General features: G+C 35.5%; 1 protein-coding gene across 8 annotated transcripts in view; it reads left to right on the top strand.

The window, feature by feature from the left end:
- Nucleotides 1–16,348, top strand: part of BRD1 (bromodomain containing 1) — a 69,209-nt gene that overhangs the window by 14,280 nt on the left and 38,581 nt on the right. For all 8 annotated transcript variants that reach the window (XM_042872880.1, XM_042872881.1, XM_042872883.1 and 5 more), the window contains 2 exons: nt 356–1,736; nt 12,866–13,022. In XM_042872880.1, the coding sequence (XP_042728814.1) occupies nt 370–1,736; nt 12,866–13,022 (1,524 nt within the window). In that variant the 5' untranslated portion in view covers nt 356–369. The remainder of the gene's footprint in view (nt 1–355; nt 1,737–12,865; nt 13,023–16,348) is intronic.

Below are 16,348 nucleotides of genomic sequence, written 5' to 3'. Positions count from 1 at the left end.
GAGGAAAAAAATTTCAGGCTGTTGAGAAAAACTGCGCATACTCAGCAAATGGAAATACTGTATTAAAGATTTTCCTACAGTGTAACAGTTATCATTTTTATCTTAGTATTTTTTATTATTGTCTTATTAAGAGTTGTTACAGTAAGCTCTTCTGAAGCACTTTTATATTATGTACTGTGTATAGCTGTGCTTGCTTAGATAAGCTGGGTCTTTTATATTTTATTTTATTTCCTTTTCCAAAAGGTTGGACAGGTCATTTGGGGGCCATAGAACTGAAGTTCCTTCTTGCTATAAAAAAACCTAATCTTACATAAATTTTCAGAGTTTATAATTTTAATTGTTACTCTCGTTTTAGGGAAACATTACCAAATGAGGAGGAAAGGAAGATGTCATCGAGTATCGGCAACAAGGCATTCCTCTTCCCCATGCAGTATTAAGCACTCCCCTACACGAGAAACCTTGACGTACGCTCAAGCTCAAAGAATGGTTGAAATAGAAATTGAAGGTCGCCTACATAGGATCAGTATCTTTGATCCTTTAGAGATTATATTAGAAGATGATCTTACAGCCCAGGAAATGAGTGAATGCAACAGCAATAAGGAAAATAGTGAAAGACCACCAGTTTGTCTAAGAAGCAAACGGCATAAAAACAACAAAGTGAAAAAGAAAAATGAAGCTCTTCCTAGCTCACATGGCATACCTGCTACAACAGCTCCTCTTCCAGAACCAAAAGTACGGATTGTTGAGTACAGTCCCCCTTCAGCTCCTCGGAGACCTCCGGTTTATTATAAGTTCATTGAGAAGTCAGCAGAAGAACTTGATAATGAAGTCGAGTATGACATGGATGAGGAAGATTATGCGTGGTTAGAAATAATTAACGAAAAGCGGAAAAGCGATGGAGTGTCGGTTGTTTCCCAGAACATGTTTGAATTCCTCATGGATAGGTTTGAGAAAGAGTCCTATTGTGAGAACCAAAAACAGGGTGATCATCAGTCTTTAATTGATGAAGACGCGGTATGTTGTATATGCATGGATGGTGAATGTCAGAACAGCAATGTAATCCTGTTTTGTGATATGTGTAATTTAGCAGTACATCAGGAATGCTATGGGGTGCCATATATACCCGAGGGCCAATGGCTCTGCAGACACTGTCTGCAGTCCCGTTCTCGGCCTGTAGACTGTGTGCTGTGCCCAAACAAGGGAGGTGCCTTTAAAAAGACTGATGATGATCGCTGGGGACATGTTGTGTGTGCTTTGTGGATTCCAGAGGTTGGATTTGCCAATACAGTTTTTATTGAGCCAATTGACGGTGTCAGGAACATTCCCCCAGCCAGATGGAAGTTAACGTGCTACCTCTGTAAACAGAAAGGTGTTGGTGCCTGCATCCAGTGCCACAAAGCAAACTGCTACACTGCATTCCATGTGACATGTGCTCAAAAGGCTGGTCTGTATATGAAAATGGAACCTGTGAAAGAACTGACTGGAAGTGGGACAACGTTCTCTGTAAAAAAGACTGCCTATTGTGATGTACATACTCCACCAGGTTGCATACGGAGACCTCTAAATATTTATGGAGAAGCTGAAATCAAAAACGGTGTTTGTAGAAAGGAGGGATCAGTCAGAACTGCTAGGTCTACATCAAAAGTCAGAAAAAAGACAAAAAAAGCCAAGAAAACAGTTGTTGAACCCTGTACAGTTATGCCAACCGTATCTGCTCCTTATATTCCCCCCCAGAGGTAAGCAAACCATCCAAGTTAGAGAAAGCTTTACTTAATTTATCTGTTTAATTTTAAGCTGATGCTTTTAGATGGAGGCTTAAAAGTTTTTGTCCGTTTCTGTTATGTCTTAAAGATCATGCTCAGAAGATTAATGTAAATTATGTATGTTGCACTTCAGCCGTAGTATGTTAAAAATGCCGTAACTTCTTTAGAGGAGTTAGTAAGAGTCCTGTCTTCTTCTTTTTTTTTTTTTTTTTTTTTTTTTTTTGGTCAGACCAAATCATGTTGTTTGTTCTCTTGTTATCTGCTGTACTTTTGAAAACCACAGAATTCAAAATAGCATATGTACTTGACCTTTGTTTTAAAAAGCCAGGCTCAAAGTTAACTGTGTTTTACAAGCTGGTAATCTGAACTTCTTTTCCTAACTAAAGAGTTCCAAAATGAAAAACAGGTTTGCGTGTATAGGATTTTTATACTGTTTTTAGTTCGTCTAACTTAAATATAAGCATGTGCTTTATGATCTATGCAGGTACAAAAAGTCTTCCAACAGGTATTTTCCTTGTGGTACAAAATAATTTCTCAGGAAATTTTCCTTTTTACACAATTATGCTAGTAGATCTGTAGTCCCATAACATTGGTACAGTTTTTCTCGTTGAACAAAAACTAATGTGTGTGCAAAAGTTTTAATCTTAACACCATGTGTTTGCTTATGAATTTATCCTTTGTAAGAACTTCTGCTGATTCTTTTATTAGTGTATCACAGTTTTCGCAGAAGCTGTTACTTAAGTGCAAAATGTAAACATTGAAGCTGAAGGATGCCCTTTACATTTAACATGCCATATTTTTTTATTTTAGCAGTGATGATCAGGGGGCTGGCAGATGGCTCTAGATCTGGTGAGGCTAGTGAAGTGATGCTTGAATGAAAAAGCAGGGATGTTATAAAGTCTGCTTTCATATGTAATTAACAGAATTGGAAAATAATGGTGGCTTTTGAATGCTTTTTATTTCAGGAGTTAAAGATTTTTTAAATGAATTTTGGTTAAATTAGCTACATTGTAGTTTGAAAGAGCAGTGTCAACTCACTTCAGATTTCTGTCACTTAAACTGAGTTATAATGCATTTCAGCAGTGGAAATATATATTTATGGGATTTGAGCAATGGAATAAAGCTCTGGGTTAGAAAAACAAGGTTTTGGCTCTGCTGAGCATTTCAAACATAATGTGCTGAGAAGCGTTAAATTGGACTATTGGGACTAAAACCAAGTTTGTCTTTATTATTTGTTTTGTTTTCAGCATCTACTACAGCATTATATTTGTTTAACCCTTGAATTAAGTTCTTACTGAATTTAATAACAGTACATAAAAAGTTTCTCAGTAGAGGCACCATTTCCACGTGCAGGTTAATCATGTATGAGGCTCTTAAGATACTATGAATAAACCATGCTTTTTGAAAGCTGGCTGCCAAGTGTCAGGTAGTGAACATTTAAAAACTAGTTAAATTAATCTAAACAGTGTTTTGAGATGGCAGTCCTTTCCTGTAATAAGAATTACTGATGTATGTAGGTACTTACTGACTAATTTTGTCAGCCTTTCGCTCCCGTGTGACTGCATTATCAGATGATTGCACTGTTCTGTGTCGTGGCTTACTTGGTAACAGTGAATTATTTTTGTTAAGTGATGTGCCAGTGAAGGGCTTAAGTTGACAGCAATAGGTATTGTTGTTGGAACTAATACTGTTGTCCATGGGAGAAAGTTTATAAAAATGATTTGCCTTTAACTGAATGAAGACTATCCTGACTGATGTGTATTTTTTATGTCTTCTTGCCAAAAGAAAAAACATGGATTAAATGAGAGTTGATAATTGGAATGTGTATTCTTAATTGTAGCTTTGACAATTCTTCCCACAGATAACTTTTGTTAAAGTCAGACCCTGACACAGAAAGGATGCCATCATCAGAATTTTTTAACAGTGTTTTTGGTTGCCAGGAACAGGTATATAAAGACGGTTGATTTCTAGATTTCTTTCTGCTGAAAGATTCCGTGTATGTTCAGATTCATGTTACTGCATACATGGATATTTGTTGAGATAATACATTTTAATGCTACTTTATATCATAAATGTAAAACAAAAAAAAACCCCACCCATAGTTTAGAACTGCTTTAGTTTTTAACGTTGTTATAAACTTTATTGTCGTCATGCAAGAAGACTCTTTCTTAAATATTCCTTTTGATAAGAATAAACTTAAAAGCAAAATAGAAATGGGCACATGAAAAGTCAGTTTTCTTTTCCCAACTCTCAGTCGTCCAGTTTTTTGTTCTTCTTTTGTTGTTTAGAAAAGCTGTGTTTTTGATGTGGAATAGTTAATACTAATTCATACTAATAATGAATTATGTGGAACATTTTGCATCTGTCTTCATTTAAATTGTACCTTTAATCTATTCTTAAATACATGGATTTTTTTTTTCTCTTTCCTTGGAGTTGGAATGTGATTTGCCTTTCCAGAAAACTTTAAGAAGAGCAACTAAACTATTCACATTTAGAGAAGAAACGCATGTGCTCCAACTGCAAACACTGGTGCTTTTTCTTTTTCCTAAAAAAAATTGAAATGAACCTTGTTCTTTACATCTGTGAAGACTGAGGAAATGCCCGGGGAGGTGTTTGGTTTGGTTTACTTTCTTCATCATTAATACCTAGACTACATGTGTCCATGGCTGGTTTTTAGAGATGGTAGCTGCAGTACTACATAAATGCTAATTTGAACATACCTGCTTGGAGAAACTTCTCTTGCCATTTGTGTTTATTTGAATGTAGTAGGAATATATTTTGTTTCCTTATATGTATAAGGAATGTATGTAAAAAAATGAACATTTTACTAACACCATTTCAGTAATTCTGTTCTCTGAAATGCCTGTATTCATTTTAAGATACGTTAAAAATAATATTGTAAAACAGTATCATCATTTCTACACAATTTTTTTGTAACTCAGTTTCTGTATCTACTTCTCTGTTCCTTAGATTCTCCTGTGAGTGGCTTTGAGACCTGTATTCTTTCCAGTTACCATTGTTTCTTAGCAAATATCGTGCTTGAAACTGTTTGCTGTCAAATTATATAATTAATAATAGATGAATGTTTGCTTCCACTTCTTTATTTCTGCGCATCCATTTATTGTACCTCAGTTTTTCAGGATGTCTGTACTTGAGTGTCTGCTTCCAGAGATGTGGTGTGTCATGTTAGATTGTTGAGGTGAATTCATTGCTTTCTTCTCAGTAAGTTGCTTAGCACTTGGAGTAAACCAGGGGAAATTTCCTGAGTGGATATGATTTGCATCTGGCCTTCTTGGCTGTGTAAGTGTTCTTCTTCAGTCAGAGATTCTATTCAATGCTTCTTTAAATATGAAATATTGAATTGTCAGTTATGCTGTATGGACAGTACTTGGCACACTGACACAGTAGTCAGAGTGCAGGGCCTCCTGCGGCCACCAGCTGATCAGTCTGGAAGCAGTGGCAGATCGGTTTTGCACCGAATGTGTGCGGGGCTCATACTTCACTGAATGGTATGTGGTGGTTGAATTGCACGTAGTTGTATAAATATTTGAGTCTTTTTTTTCCTTTTCTTCTAATTAAGTATGAAAAGTGTTTTCTTTATATTTCAGGTCTTAAAACTTCCAAGGTGGGAAATAGTGATACAGTTGAGTTGACAATCGAAGTCTCGCTTTCTGTTTGAGTTGCCCAATACTGGCTCTGTACTCCTTTTCTTGTGAATTGTTCCCCTGTTGTTGTCTATTGTTGTCCTTTATAATAGTTGCTTTACCCTGTGAATAAGTTACAGTTTTTCACAGCAAACATTACAGTGTTTCTCTTATTCTTCAGTGCTTGATTCTGTGGTACAAATACCATAATTTCGGTGTAGTCTCTTGATCTTGTGTTGTTAAAGAGGTGTCCAAGATGTGATTGTTTTATGCAAAACAAAGTCAGTATTAGTATTTGTGTCCTTGAAAAAATGCTGTATAACTAGGATTTTGTGGGCATATACCTGAGGAAGAAGTAAATAAAATACTTAATCTTCAGTATTTTGGAAACGCACTGAGATCCTTTGTAATATTTATGCAGGTATTTTGTTAACTGGAAGCAGATACTTTCATTTTTAGTTTCTGTTTCTACATGATGTATATGTAGTGCCTGAAATTAAGAAAGCACTTGAAATGCTATATCAGTGCAGAAACAATTTTGTTGTTGTTGTTGTTATTGTTAAATAATTTATCTACTAGAATTTCATAACAGCGTAATGCTGTCATGGTATACTAGTCACAGGAATCTTCGTGGCCTCTAAAATGAAATATGGACCAGAAAAATAACTGAAGGGAGAGTGGTGAAACACAGCATAACCAGAAGGGAACATTTAGGAAAGAGTTTGAGACAGTGTCAGTTTGTATTCATGGATGTTGCTACTTAATCACTTATGTGGTGTGTGAGTTTCTGGGTTTTAGAGCATTGATTTTCTCTGCCTTCTAAAAGTTTCTAAGCACGGGGACAAGAATAAGAAATACTACTTGAAGTTGAACACTAGGAAAAGCATTCAGTAATACTTTGAGGCTCAGTGTTACACAATTGAAGCCATGTAAGTCCAGATATCTATTAGCTATTTATACTTGAATATACGTTTATGTGTGTTTTCACACAATGATGTGGAAATACTTTAATTACAGGAGAACACGATGTCACCTTATGGTTGTACCTAATAATTAGATGGTGGAACCACCTGGGTGTAAAGCAGAAGAGGATGTAAGCAGTCATTCACTTCACTGATGATTTTTGTTGGACTGATCAAATCAGAACCTTTTCTGATACATCTAGAAATCATCTTGTGAAGTCAACCTTCTTTTTTTTCTTCACTAAAAACATAATTCTACCCAAACCAGAAAAAGAGTACAAGAGTGATTCCTAGCTTTGCCTCGGTGCTATTTAAAACCAACATTAATGATGATAAAAGGTACAGTGGCTTTAGAGCTTGTGTTCAAGTCAGTTAATTTTGACTTTGGTTGCCTTACTGGTAACAATTAGTACATGTATGTAAGTAAATACGACTTTAATAGGTTGTAAAAGTAAGCTTTCATTAAAAAAATAAGGTAACTTGTGTATCTGACAATAAAAGTCAGATGTGACTGATTTCTGAGAGGCAGCCCTCGCTCCCCCTCCTCGTCCTTATGTTGGAAAGGATGTCTCATATTTAAGTACTTTCTTTTTGCAGGGGGGATAGAGGAAAAATCAGTAGATATAATTTCCTTCTTTTTTGTCTTTATTTCACATATGCAGAACAGTGAAGATTAAAATAGAAATTAAAATATGTTAGACATTTTGTTCAGGTGCATGGTTAGCATCCTGTGATCCTCCGAGTGTTTGATTTATGGTTAGGAGGATTTAAAATTCATTACCTGAATTTAACAGTAGTAAAACTTCAAAACATTTTAAGTGGTGGTGTTTTTTGGTTTGGTTTTTTTTTTTCCCCTTCAATTCTTCTGTGTTTCACCAACTGTATGAACTTTGTTTTTGTGGCAGTTAGGAGAAGTGATGCATCTTTTAAGTACTGTACAAAAATAAGAATTTCAGTAGGAACTGTTTGAAGAATGATTTCCTGTAATTTTTTTTACTCAGTAACCCAAGTTACAGAATGCACAAAAATTAGTAAATTAAGTTTTCTCTTATTACAAAGAAAAGGTAGTTTTACTTGATTCTTTAGGTTAGTACTTAAATGGGAATTTAGCTTTTGAGATAATAGTTCAAACTCATATATAGTATGGTTGTGACAGATACAAGAAAAAAAGTACAGAAAAATATTTTTAACGCTTGAAAAGTTATGACTACATAAGTTATTTGTATAGGAAGTGGTGAAAGTATATGCATGTGATTTACTGAGAGCACTAAGGAAGTTTTCCTTAGTGGCAGCGGTTTGTTGCTGCTGTTACTGCTAGGTTTTGTTTTAGTTAGTTAATTTTGTTCATTTTGTTATCCAAAAGTTTGAAAGGTGACAAAGTTAATTGTTATGGTAGGAACTAAGTAGCTGGTTATAACTAATCAGGAATTGGCCAGAATTTATGTAGATTTTCTTAACGCTTAAGTTCAGCACTCTGCTTTCTTGTCCAGAGAAACTTTTCTCAGCTGCTTGTGCAAGTAGAGATACAGGTGCTCAGTTTCATAATCTTCTGAAGCATGGAAAAGTGTTTCCTTCATGTTCTGTCCAGTAACCTGAAGACACTTTGAGACTTCAGAAAGTGTACCAGTGAATAAAATCTGTATTATTAGATCTTCTGAGAATCTGAAAAAGAGATTGTACAGGACAAATCTATTAGCTAGATTTTTAAAACATAAAGCTTTGATGCATCTCTAGAAGCTGAAGATTTCATGTACAGAGCTAGGAGGAATAGTTGGCAAGTCCCCAGAATTCATTCCAACTCCCAAAATAGAAACTTCTGTAGCTTTTTTTACTTTGTTTTTCTGCTAATTCTCTTCCAATTAGTGTCAGTGCAATCACTGTTACCATCTGTAGTTGTCTTTTTTTCCCCTCTGCTTCCCGTGAGTCTCACTGTGTTCTGCAAAACTTCACTGAGCAAGATTTAAAAGTTAAACTCCTCTTGATATTGAGTCTCCTCAGTAACAATTCATTCAATTTAGAGTTCTTGTGTTTTGTTGTGACAGCTTTTAAAAACGTATCTGCAGTATTTGTATTTGAAAACAGGGGTATTTTATTTGCTCAGCAAACTGGGATTTCATTTTATTGTCCTTGCTTATACTGATTGGTATTTTGGTGATCCTAAGTACAGTTTTATGCTGGTCTTTTGCATGTAGCTTTAATACAGCCATGATTGGTAAAGGAAGATACAAAATTACAGGTTGATGAAACTGGAGGCTCACGGGCCATATAGTAAAATACTATTAAAAATGATTGGTTTTAGTGGGTGTCTGGTCTCACTGATTCTTATGTGAAGACTTCGGCTGTAGTTACTATAGTAATACTGGAAAAATAATGTGCTTAGCTTTAGTGTGGAAATTTTCTCTCTGATTTATATTTTTAAAACTTGAGGACAGAGAGATGCTGTAGAAGTCTTAAGATATTAGAATACTTAATACTCTGTGATGTTAGAAAGCAAGTGTGGTCTGCAGAGCTGTTGGAGATGATTCATAGAAAAGCAGCAGTTTTCCTGTGTGAAACTGCTGCATGGTTAGTCACCAAAGACGCTGTTTTCACTCTTGTAACTGTCATAGCTGCCACAGTGACATGTAGCTGAAACTAGGAGAGGAAGGCAGTTGTGAGTAGGAAGGAGGAAGCTATGACTTTGCTAGTATGACAGCAGCAAATTTCTTGGGTTGGAGAAAAATATATTAGGTACTTAGCTTAAGGAAAAAAAAAAGACAAAAAAAAAGAAGAAACACAGAACTGAATTTTACTGTTCACAACCTATTCCTCTTTGACCAGTTCACTGAGCACCACTGTTGGCAGATTAGCATAGAGCAATAGATTGAAATGAAAGATCTGGCTGAAGACACTGCGTATTAACTTTCAATTTAATTTACATAAATTTAGTCTGTCTGACATTTTCAAAATGAAAGTTTTCTCTTCTGATCCTTTTGATCCTTTTGTTGTTTTTGTAAGCGTGTTGTAATTAATGCTGTAATTTACCCTCAGACTATAGTTTCAGGCTTCGAAAGCTGGTGTTGGAAAGCTTCCACTGAAAAAGTACCTCTCTCTTTTTAAAGATAAGCAGGGCATTGTAGGCTGCTTTTCCATTGTGTTTGTACTGCACGTGGCAGTGCTTTTCAGTTGGATACGAATGGGACTGGGGCACTGTATCAGCTTTCCCATTTGTCTGTGGCACCAACACAGCAGTTCTGAGGAATGTTCTTATGCCTAGTTTTGGAATGTGAAGAGTACAAAGAGTATGCCTGGTGGTGTCAGAGCATCCAAAAGGCCGCAGTGGTCAGAGTTGCTTGAGGAAAATGGCTGGTCTGGGACAGTTCATGTATTGTTACTGTCAGTTTTACCAGCTTGAAACTGAGCACTTCTATTGTAAGACCAGTTACCTAACATACCGAGTGTCATGGAAGCACCACTGGTTCTGCTCTGAGTTTAGCATAGTTGTGTTAGTTGTTTAAATATTCAGAAAGGATAATGTTTAGTATTTAACACGGTCCATTTCACAAGGTTTCTTGGGCATTTCGTGTTAGCAAATTCCCTTTTATTTAAGAAACATGGACACCAAGGACAGTTCTGATCTCTTTTGCTTTCTTTCTGTGATCACTGTAGCTGTGACTTTGTCTGAGATATGTAAGGTCAGTTACGATTGAGGAGGTGATACTACTTGTATTATCTTCCAAATGTGTGTTCTACATTCCCATCATTGCGAGATCTCAGAAATAATAATCTTAGTTTCTTTGGCAGTCCCAAAAGAGATGTATACAATAGAGAAAAAAGAGAAAAGCCTGTTCCATGTAGTGAGCCTTGTCTATTTTTTCTAAAGATAAATCACTATGGGAGTTTGTGTAGTTCTGGGAGGTGACCTACCTTTCTCTACAAGTCTCACTTCTTTCTGGGGAATCCAACAGTGCTACCAGTTAGTCCTGTCTTGTGCAAGTCAGATCCTGCAAAACTACTAACTCTTCTAACAGATCTCTCTTACCTGCCCTGAATAAATAAGGTTTTTTTGTGTGTGTCATGGTTTTTGTTTTTCTTTTTCACACTCTTCAATAATGTAACATCTCTTGGGGCAGTTCAGTGTGAGTGTAGTATACAGCAAGCTCCTTCAAGACCTTGAAGGATTTAAAAAATTGTTTGAGAAACTAATTTCAAACTTTCAGACTTTGATTCTAGCTCATGTAGTAGAAAGAGACTAGTTAAAGTTTGGTACATAACACGTGTGTAAGTTCAGTTCAAGCATTCAAGTTCACCACAGCTGAATGTATCTTTGTGAGCACGAGCCAGACTTTCCTTTTGAGGAGGCTATGTCAAGAATGGGAGCCTCAAAAAGCATTAATTGTCTGTGCTACTTCTAGGGTTCTGCAGCGGAAGGTGTCTTATTTTTCCCAAATGGTTGTATCGTCTGTCATCTAAAGTGTTGGACAGTAGAAACAGTAGAAGCAAGACAGATGGAAGCATCTGACTAAGCAAAAAGCTTATCACAGGGCTATGCTATAGTTAGTGGGGTTTTAGGGTATAGCAGCAGATATAATGTCTTGTATCATTCAGATAATCTGCTTTGTGGAGGCTCTTCACATGGAAAACATCTGACCTCTGTATTTTGAGAAGTGAACTGGTGATTTGCAGTGTTTGCTACTGCTGAAGCCCGGTGTCTGAATGAAATACGAGCAGCCAGTGTTTGGTTTTATTTGGAGCATAGGAAGAGCGTAGTAGATTGCTACAGCTTGCTAGGTAGTTTTTGCAGTGAATTACGTTCTATTTGTTTGTATTTTGAGAGCTGGATATCTTCTGCAGGCATCTCTCCTGAGCTTATTCTAACACTTCGCTATCATAATTATCTTAGAAAAGAATGGTTCATTATGTGAATGGGAAAATGTACTCGAAGCTGTAATTAAAGATGTTTGGTTAGTCTTGCCACATCTGATGGGCATCTTGCCAATGCACTTTGCTTCATATAGAGTTATGATTCTGAGATCTCTCCAGGCATATACTTGGCTGATGTTTTATCTTGTTTCAGTATGTTTTGCTATTTCCAAGAGAGTGACATGGCAGTAGTTTTTCTGTGTGTGTGTGGTGTTGATTGGCTGTTGTTCGCTTTTTGTTTTGTTTTGTTTTTAATACATTGTATAATTAACTGTTTCTGTTGTGTATGACGTTTATTATGGTCACAGCAAGGTCTTTTTTTTGTGTGTGATACATTCTCTGAAGTCAGCACAAGACTTCAAAAGGCTTTCTAAGATTCCTTTAGGTTAAGTTAGAATTTGTCAAGAATACTGAAGAAACAAAGGACACAGTGGCACTGTATTTTGAAGGCCTGTGTTGGCACTGCCTGTACCCTGTGATGACTGAAAGTTCTGTAGCTACATTTAGGATAGCCTTGAGAAGACCTACTGCACCTTGCCTTGTACATAGTGAAAAACAGCTAGGGACAGATGCCCTTTGGTTAACTTATGGTAGAGTTGCATGCATGTTTGTTTGTGAAATACCCTACAAGCTTCCAAAATATTCTTAAAAATCATTTTACTCTAGGCTTCTCACAACTTTGCTGTTTGTTTAGGTATTTGAAAACATTTCTTTTGACAGTTAGCTGAGATACTGTTTCATTCCCAATACTTAAAGGGAAAAACTGAAAAACAGTCATATGTGCATGCTTAGAATTTTTATTTAAATGTCTGTTGGTAGTGTCCTACAAAACAGACACCTCTCTTGAACTTAATTTTGTTTGGTTTGGTGTTACAGTCAACTTGACAACCTTCGATAACTCTATGGTTATGCATTGTATAATTTTCTTACAGGAAATATGCTGAAGGAATAATTAACAGATTTATGTTCATTCATATTATCCTTTCTGTAACTGTTTTACATCCAGCTCAGGGGAGATCCTTTTCTGTCTCTGGCTCACCCTTTGCCCCCAGGGGAGTGAACAACCCTGCTAATAGTACAGGTAGTTGGTGCCTTGGGACATCTCGTGTTAATTTTGCAAAGGCATTAGTATCATACAAAGACAAACTTCTACAACCATCAAGGGTTTTCTGTACTTTTTAAAGATGTACTGTGTCTGAAATAAACTACTAATTCTGTGTGAAGATATTGTCAAGCTTATTTTTTTATTTTCAATAAGAAAATTATTCTAAAATGCACATTAGAATTTATTCTCTGCCTTAAACTGGGATTGTTCTTCAGAAAATAGATGGTCATGAAAAAACTTATGTCCTTTAGGATCAGTTAATTAAAGTACCTTAATATATTTGATAGAAATACGGTATCAAGCTGACCTATTTGATTATAGTCTACTGCTACAAGATAGTTGTACTGAAAGTAATGTAATTGATTGAAATTAGCCTGATGATTGTTGCTGTTGCTTCATGATTCATTTATATATGTATTGATATTTAACTTCCATAGACAAATATGTTTTTGCTGGAAAAAATACAATATCAATTTTTCTATATTTTAGATTAAATAAGATTATGAATCAGGTGGCCATTCAGCGGAAGAAGCAGTTTGTTGAACGAGTGCACAGTTACTGGTTGCTTAAAAGGCTGTCTAGGAATGGTGTTCCTCTTTTGAGAAGGCTACAGTCCAGTTTGCAGTCACAACGAAACACGCAACAGGTACGTGATGGGAATAAAAAAATTTAACAGGAAACATAGCACCAAGTAAAAACTTAGTTTTATTCAGCACTGAGTAAAAGCTTTACCTTATTTTTAATGTCTAGTTACAAATTGAGGTCACAATATTTATTTAAATCTTTTAAGTTGTGATATATATATATATACACACACATACACATACACACATACTTTTCTGTATGTATATATGTATATGTATATATATGCGTGTATATATATATATATACATACACACATACTTTTCTGTAAGATAGCCTTATGTTTTACTAAATGTTTTACAAAATGTTCACTAAAACTATCCTAATTACACTGATCAGATTTTATTCATTGATTCATTATGCTTTTTGGAAATAATTTTTCAGTGTCCTGTGAGTTTGAAAGATTAAAGAAACTATTTCTAAAATATATTAAAAGATTCAAAGCAAATTTCTTCTTCGACATTTACAAAACCAGGTATTTTATGGGGTAAGGATTAAACATAAAAATTTACAGTGTTCAAGTTTGAACCTTATTGTCTATATTCTTTGGTAATAACAGAACTAAGAAATACATGAAGTTCAAGGATTTGTTGATTCAACTTCTAGATTCACTTTTGGCACAGTTCAGTGGAGTTACAGACAAGCACAAGTTCATGCTGAAGCTTTATTCTAATAAAATGCATTCTGTTAAAAAATAAAATAAAATTTCTTAAAGCTGTGTGCATTTACCAGTCAAAATTTCTGAAAGCAATTTCAAAATGTCAAGTGGAAGGTATTTGTGATCCCTGTGTAATGTTTGTTTACTAAAACAAATTTGATGGGGGAAGAAGCATTCCATGGTTTCAAATTACTTTTTAATGACTGTGCGTTAGAGCTCAGTAATGATATGCTTTTGAAGGTGATGATATATCAGTGAGCAGCACTAAACCCCAAAGATCTTGGCTTGTGTAACACCTCACCTGCTGGAGGAACAAGGAAACCTCTGAAAGAATGATTTATACTGTCACTTCTTTCTCTGCTTAGAATATCATGACAGATACTGGAGTTTAAGAAACTTGCAGCCCCGTTATTTTTTTTTCCAGTACTTAAATAATTTTTCAGTAAAAATAAGGTGTGAAAGTTGAGCTAATGCTGGTATTGTAAAGGTTGTTTGAAGCTGCTGTTTAGAAAATAGGTGATAAAAGTGCTGCTGATTAAAGTCATATCTGCAGTGAAGATTTTAGTAAGAACACTGGTTGCAGACACAGAATGGTTTTGGCTGGCTTATGAATAATAGCAGAAATGTTAATGAAATTGTTGATCAAGATGCAGCGCTATCTCATTAATTCTTTGGCTCTTGTTAAGTTACAGTCTCTGTGAGGAATGAGGCTGTTCCCTCATGTTCACATCCAGCATGAGTGATTTGTTGGTACAGTGACAGTGTTCCTACTGATACATAGCAATTGGTAACATTCCTTTATGGTGGGAGAGGATGAAGATGAGATCTCAATTGATAGATGATCTGTATGTCTTAGAAATGTGTCCCTCTTAGCATTAACAAATATTGGTTTTAGCTTTTCTAAACAATACAGTGCTTTGCATTCAGTAGATGAAACATCACAGTTTCTGAATTTAACTTCTGTCCTTTCTGGATTTGGTATAGAAAGATTTGGAGGAAGATTTATTTAAAAAGAAAGTCATATAAAGATCTGCTTGTCAGAAAGCTTTTGTGAAGTAAAATTTTTAAAATAAACAGTCAGAATTTTCACTAGGCAGATAGTGGAAACTAACACTCCAATGTTGAACTCTTTTCAGCTTTCCTGAATTCGTTTCAATTGAGGCATGTGTTATACATCAGGTAATGAAGTGTAAAGAGGATTGGTGTCAGCTAGTATAACTTAAACATTACTCTGCGTAGCAGTGATGCAGAATTGGAGGCTCACTATTGAACCATGAGCCAAACTGATTTTAGAGAAGGGAGGCTATGTATGCTTAACGAAAAGAAAGAAGCAAGGTGCTGTTGATGTTTTGGGTCACATCAGCAGATATAAATGTACATTAGAGAGTAAGTGTTACGTTTGTCTGTACCAGGTGAAACAACTGATTCAATTTAAAAGAAATCTTAAAATATTTTTAATTGCGACTGCACCTTCATATTTAGCAAAGTACTTAAGTTTCACATGAACTATGTCAGACTTGCTCTAACAGAGTTGCATTCTTTTCTTGTTGCATCTAGGTTTCCTGACCCACCTTAAAACTGGTGTGTTTCTGTTGACTTTCAGTAGGATCAGTTCCCTAATCTGATGAATTATGCAATTACACAGGGCAAAAGAGCAGACTATTATATGGCTGCAAGCAAACAGACAACAAGCTTTCTGCTTTTGGCAGGAACCAGAACGAAATTTTGGTTCTTAAAAACAGTTAAAACTGTGGGGAAAAAAAGAAAGTGTAAATATGTCAATTAACAGTTGTTGATTTTTTTTTTTTTCCCCCCGCCCCCCCCACACACACACGGGATCTGCACTCACAGATTAAGGGGTATGCAAAAGTGGCATAGTGGCAGTGTAGACATCCTGATTCAGTGAGTCTCTTGGAATTTTAAGGAACTGAAAATGTGAATAATAATATTTGTACTGCTATCACAATTGGAAACGTTAGGACCTTCAGCAGTTAAATTATTACTTGTCTAAGTCAAGTTCTAACTTCTGTAAAGAAAAAAAGATTGTCAGTCGTAATAGACATTGGGAAGTAGAAAGTTCTTTTCAAAGTAGAAAGAACTTTTCAATTATGTTTTTTGAAAAAAGGAATGAGCTTTTGTTACTAGATCACTGTACTAGTATACAGAGCTAGTTGGCAGGTAAAAGATTTTCAGTCTCAGTGAAGTCAGAGATTTGGATAAAACTGACTTCATAGCTTCCATAGCTACTTGCCTCTCATTTTCCAAGATATATAAAGTGCTAAAATACTGGGCAGCACTCACATATCTGTTAGCTATTTTTAAACTGCCATTTTTTTGCAGTTTTATTTTTAGAACCTTCTGGCTGAAAAATTTCATAAAGCTCCTTTACAGGACTATAATTTCATGCTATTAGGGATGTTTTTGCTATGAGTGTCACTGTTTGTAATGCGTGGTTATTGTTCACCTGTTCAGCCAGTTTTCCTTAGTCTTCTGTCTTCTAGTTTTTATAACTGGTGGAATTTATTTATCACTTGTTTGTTTAAAACAAACAAACAAAAACCATCAAAAGAATGATACTACATATATATTGCCTCATGCTAGTTCTGGGCAAGTATACAAAGCTATCCATTTCTTCCTGGGATTCTTAGTTAGGATATTCACATAAAATATAA

Source organism: Lagopus leucura, unplaced genomic scaffold, assembly GCF_019238085.1.
Source record: "Lagopus leucura isolate 7727_CA_CO unplaced genomic scaffold, USGS_WTPT01 Super-Scaffold_100008, whole genome shotgun sequence".
NCBI classification, from domain to species: Eukaryota; Metazoa; Chordata; class Aves; order Galliformes; family Phasianidae; genus Lagopus; species Lagopus leucura.
Note: the sequence above shows the minus strand (reverse complement) of the source record. Positions and strands in the feature narration are given on the sequence as shown.